The 6,000-nt window shown below is 45.7% G+C and overlaps 1 protein-coding gene; it reads left to right on the top strand.

Annotated features, from left to right (window-relative positions):
• Positions 1-2,700: 2,700 nt before the first annotated feature.
• On the top strand, positions 2,701-4,524 carry GSTUM_00002553001 (uncharacterized protein; the record flags this gene model as incomplete). XM_002836186.2 has 7 exons in its annotated part: positions 2,701-2,956; positions 3,033-3,162; positions 3,234-3,307; positions 3,363-3,701; positions 3,754-3,813; positions 3,863-4,234; positions 4,282-4,524. Exons 1-7 carry the CDS (start codon positions 2,834-2,836, stop codon positions 4,522-4,524), a joined length of 1,341 nt encoding a protein of 446 aa, XP_002836232.1. The 5' UTR covers positions 2,701-2,833.
• Between the last annotated feature and the right edge of the window lie 1,476 nt (positions 4,525-6,000).

Below are 6,000 nucleotides of genomic sequence, written 5' to 3'. Positions count from 1 at the left end.
TATTGAGTAAGGTGTTTGTTCCATTCATAAGTAATTTGACTAATAGTGCTAGGTTTCCACGATATTCATACAACTCATTATGTTCAACCCTAAATATCTATTGCCGGTCTAGTGCTCTGCGTGACTGTCTCGTGTTAACGATCATTAGAGGGTTTAGCTTTGCAACCAACATTCTTTCCACGGACATGGGGGTCCCGGTTACAATCTCTGGACCCGAGCCATTCAAGAGATTTGGTGGTCAATACGATGGGTCAGAGAAAATTACTGATAGCGCCCTGACAGTTAAGGATGCTGCTACTGATAATTATGAAGTGAAGTTTGCCCTTGAAGTTGGTCTCTCAGAGACTTATGACATGCTATTAAAGGAGGCAAAGATGTGGCTTGAGGGTACGAAAACCGTCTCTGCCGTTATGATTGTGAAGATACAGGAGGACCCGGACTATCGTTGCCCGATTCAAAACCTGAGTGATGAAGATTTTTCTCGACTGGAGTTTCTCAGTCTTCTGGAAATTGAAAAACATAATTTCACACTTGAGAGTGCATATGGTCCGGCTGTTTACAAGGGGTTTACTTGGGTGGGAAGGATTAGTGGGTTTATTGAAATCTGGAGGCGTGAGCCAATTTCTGGATTGGCCACTCGCATTGGCGATCGCATCGTGGGTTATCTCCTAGAGAAGATGCCATAGTTTATGCTAACCTATACAGAACCTGTTTGACACTGATGAACTCCGGGGAGTTACATTTTGGCTAAGCGACCTCTTCCAAATCCCCGATGAGTATGACCTTGAAATATCCATTGACTGGAAGCGCTTTTTCGACATGCTAGAGAGTGATATCCAGAACCTAGCTGAGAAGAGATACAAGGACGCACTAATGCTTCGTGAGGGACTGATCAATACAAGCTGCGATTATCTGCCTCCTATTCCTGCAAGCCCTTCTTAGTGGCCAATGGTCATTTTCACCTAAGGTTACTCACATCCCTTTCTATTGGATTGCCTATGGGATATGCGGCCGTGGGTATATGGGGTCATTGGGTATGTGATTTTGAGGTGTGTGGTGGATATGATATAATGGGCACAAAAGTATGATGGCGGATTGTTATTTTCGCATCTTATGTCCCTGGGCATAGGATACTGGTTTTTTAGTTCTGTCGATACTAGGAGCTATTGGGTATTTTTTGATATCAGGTGTTTGGTTTAGTGTTGTTTCCTTCACACTGTGTACCATTAGGCATACGTCAGGTGGTATAGGTCTGAAGCTTGAGCCAAAGAGAATACCAATAGACGGACTTTTTCCCTTAGGAACCCCGCTTACACTGCTAGCCCAAATCCGATAACCGGTGACATTTTCCGAGCGCTTCAACCTCCCAACACCCCCCAATCAAGCTACAACTAGCGAAAATTCACCTAGGAAAGGATTGTAATGGAAAAACCTGATTATCCTGGAGATGGCCCACTTCTCAGTGCCCTTACAGTACTCGCTATCAGCCCGCGCTTAAATTCAGACGGTATCTACTCTAGCTATTATACCCTCGGCAAGTCTTGAACTACCATCCTGTTTTCCCAAACCGCATGCCGGATCGCTGCAGGGCTGGTGTGCAGACATAGCATTCAGGACAAGACATCCGGCCGTTTTAACAACACACGAACCTTTTTTTATCCCCATCTTTTTCTCTCTTTCCTTTCCCTTTTCCCCAGAGGATAGACGTCCATTTGTGGCGTAGTTTTGTATCATAATCGCCTCCGGGGAACTCGAGTATGGTAGCCCTAGTAAAAGGATTCTCCTCATTTCTATTCTTGCGTGCGCCACGAAGGATGGCAACGGCACAAGAAGGACACAATTAAAGTCAATTATCGAGTGACAATTCGTGGACAGGCCAATGGGGGCTCGTGAGTTGTTAAACTCTTCTTGCATCGTCTAAATTTCCGTTGCTGGCGCGGCGCTTGTGCCATGAAGGGTTTAGGAAAAAGTGTTTGGAAGCGAGAGCCGAGGATTGATTCGCCGAGTGAGTGGCACCCCTCTCAAAGACGCGAAGGAGCTGGCAGTTTGCCGCGCCTATCAACGGGAATCCCCCCCCCAAAAAAAAACAGACTTGGCAACCGCAGCCAAGGCAAAACCTTTCTTGGACTAGACTGTGACAGACGTCTTTCTGTGTTGGCGGGAGCTACTGCGTACCCGTGGCCGGGTACTTGAATGGTGACAAGAATAGAAATATGACGGCATTGTAAACGCTCAATGCATGAGTGTATCATACACCGGCAGGATGCTGGGGTTTTGAATATGGGGGCCCTTCGTCATACAGATTGGTCAATTGGGTTCTGTGAATTTGGAACGGTCTTTGTAGTCAATGTTTCTCCTGTGTCCTGTTTATCCACAAGTACTCGAGTAATTGGATGGGAGAGAGGGAATGTGGACTAACGCTTCGTCTGAGCTCGACTTCTGAGACTTTCTTTGCCCCGGAATCAATTCGTTAGGAATTTACCATGAGTGTGTGTGCGTGCGGTGGACTAACGGACACACGGCGTGCCTGGGCAAGAGATTCGCAAGCTGCTGCCCATCTCTTATCACGGATGCGAGATCTTCTCTCGGGATTATTTGTTTTCCCCGTTCCTCACTTTCTTCCCCCTCTCTATTCCTTTTCTTCTTCTTCTTCTTCTCCTCCTTCACTTGGTCTTTTTCTTCTTCACCTTCCCCCCCCCCCGCCCGTTCTATAATTGCCTTCTAATACCTTCGCTCTGTCCTTTTCATTCCACGGTAGCCTCGTCACTCGTTCTGGGTCTATCTAGTCTAACTCTCGTTCACCGACCCCGCCCTAGTTCGTTACGAATTTACCATGAAAGGGCTCACAGCTACTCTCGTGGCTACGTCTAGTTTGTTGTTTTCCGGAATTGCATCTTCCCAAATCACTGAGCCGGTTACTGTTAAGGGGAATGCCTTTTTCGTTGGAAATGACCGTGTGAGTTACCTCTTTTGGAGAATTTATCCATCCATCCATCCATCCATCGATTCTGACCCGTGCTCAATTGGATCAGTTTTACATCCGTGGCGTAGACTACCAGCCAGGCGGATCCTCTGACCTGGCTGATCCGCTTTCTAACACCACTGTTTGCAAGCGGGACATTAGTTACATGAAGGACTTGGGATTGAATACAATCCGTGTTTGTGAGTTCTTTACCAGTTCTCAATTGATTCTCCGCCATAGGAGTTTGTTTGTTTGCTGAACTCGGTTTCAGACACCAGCGACAATTCCGCCAGTCACGATGAATGCATGGAACTCTTGTCAGAAGCTGGAATTTACCTTATCCTGGTGGGCTGAACACCGACTTCCCTAAGGTCCGAATATTATAATTGACGAATTTTAGGATGTCAATGCACCCAAATTCTCTATCAGTCGCGATTTCCCGGTAGCTTCCTACAATGAAGTCTACCTTCAGCACGTCTTTGCTACCATTGATGTGTTCTCCAAATATACCAATACTCTCGGCTTCTTCGCTGCCAATGAGGTGATTAATGCCGCAAATAGCACTCGTGCTGCAGCAGTTGTCAAGGCCCTCATCCGGGATATGAGGAAATACATTGCAAAGCATTCAGATAGGCCAATTCCCGTTGGATATAGTGCTGCAGATGTTGCAGAAAACCGGAGGGAGATGGCGCATTATCTGAACTGTGGGTCGGATGATGTCAGGGCCGATTTCTTCGCGGTAAGTGTTCCTTCTTTCTGCAATATTGAGAAAACGGCTAACGCAACTGTAGTTTAACGACTATTCCTGGTGTGGGCCCTCTAGCTTTGTCCAGTCTGGATGGAATAAGAAGGTAGCAAACAGTTTAACAAAGAGAAGAATTTGGCTCATGATTACCCTAGGTTGAAAATTATACCGACTACTCCATCCCACTCTTTCTCTCGGAGTTTGGATGTATTGAAGTCAAGCCCCGCACATTTAGCGAGGTCAAAACTCTGTACAGCACTCAGATGACTGGCGTGTTTTCCGGCGGTCTTGTCTACGAATTCACACAGGAGCCCAACAATTACGGTCTTGTTCAGATTGATGGGGATAATGTTACCGCATTGACTGATTACGATAACCTTAAGAAGCAATATTCGTCCACCAAAAATCCGCCCGGAGATGGTGGTTACCAGAAAGATCTACCGCCGAGCGATTGCCCTGAGCGAACCTTTTTGTGGGAAGCCTCTAATACCCTACCTGATTTTCCCAGTGCTGCTTCTGCCTATATGGTTCGTGGTTATTATTCCTCTTCGAGAGTGCCGCTAATTCGTGCTAGGACAATGGAGCTGGTAAGCCCAAAGGAACAAATGGTGTCAGCAGCCAGTTTGTGCCTCAGAGCCAGAAGGACTATAACCTCCCCGGTGAGTCAGGCGCGCCGGCTCCCTCGTCGAGTGGGAGCGCAAACCAAAGCGATCAAGGCGCCGCTGCAGGTGGAATGGCTGGGTTGGCTGCCGGAGGTCTATGGATGGGAATTGTTGTCGGGCTGGGAACGATTGCTGGTGTCATGCTACTCTTTTGAAAGGCAAGGAGGATTCAGGGAAACCCTTCCTATATATATATTACCTGCGCGTGTGTATGCTGCTTTTTTTTTTGCTTTTTTTCGCACCTTCAGGGCTCAGTATGGAGGGGTGATAAATGGGGAAACATGATGATAGGCTATGAACTGTCATGTGTGATGTTGATTTGTCTGTTTTCGGCCTTCTGGAGGTAGATATGGTTCACTCCAATGATTAGCTTGAACAAATGAAGTGGTTCCAAAGGAGAATATACCTCATTCCAGTAGTTTTACTAATAGAATCCTTCAGCCTTGGTACAAATAAGAGAGCGGCAATTTATGAGGCCACATGAAATTACTCGGGGATCAGATTTTTGTGTACCTTTACCCCTTGCTTCATTGCACGGGTTCGAGATTTAATCTTTATAGGGCCTGACGTATTTCCTTGTTGAGAAGATCCTACATAGCAGCTCAGTATAGGAAACCGCTATTCCATATGCAGCTTCTCGAAAACTTCCAACCCAAATCTGCGAGAACTTTTTCAGAATTCTCCCAACAAAAATGCACTAATACGGTTGAATATGAGACACGTTATGGCCATTAACCAACCGGGAAATACCTACCATGGGGTGCATATCCTTGATCGCGGCACGATGTTTCACCATTGAGAATCTACGAGGAACCTTTTTCATTCACACTGGTGCCATGCCTCGAGTGATTTGGAGTGATTGGAAGCGGTAGGTGTATCATAGTCCAATGTAGACGTGCTGTAGCCGCCCCCGAGCGGGTTCTACCGAATGGGAGAAGAAAGGAGGGAGGTTAATCGGCAAGACCCATGGCGAAAAATATAGACTCCGATTTTATCAAATTTTATGATGGCGTAAAATTTAACGATTTACGGGTGACCGATCATGGCCCACTGGGCGACATGGAGCACATTTGGTTCTTAACCCATTCCTTAGTTTTTCCGCCACACGTTTGCGAGTTATCATCGTACCGTTAACGAAAACATGAAAAACCTCTCCGGTTATCAAATCAACCCTGTATCATGGCTAAAATGACTTTTTTTCGGAAGGGGAATTATGATAAAAACGTCCCAACATCCTTTGTAATGCTGAACGCAATCCAGTTTAATTAAATATGTATATCTCGTATGAAAAGTGCTTATAAAAGGCAATATTTTTGCCCCCCGCGGAACAGAGCCTTCCAGTCAATTTCGAAGGAGACTATGTAAAAAAAAAATTATTATTATTATTATTTTTCTACCTGCGGCTGACAATTCTTCAATAACGTCCCCGACGTAGAGGCGGGTCACGACGGGGAAACGGGCCACCTCAACAGAGCAAAATAACTTGTCAAATAACAAAGATACCAGGACAAGCAAAAGAGAAATGTGAAGAAGAATAAAATAATTATAATCTAAGCCTGTCCATGAGAATGAAGTAGGAAAGTTGAGAAAAAAAAAGAGAGAATCTGACAAATGGGGGTAATTTCTATGGG

Source organism: Tuber melanosporum (genome assembly GCF_000151645.1).
Source record: "Tuber melanosporum whole genome shotgun sequence assembly, scaffold_133, strain Mel28".
Classification (NCBI taxonomy): Eukaryota; Fungi; Ascomycota; class Pezizomycetes; order Pezizales; family Tuberaceae; genus Tuber; species Tuber melanosporum.
This window is presented reverse-complemented; position numbering and strand designations above follow the sequence as displayed.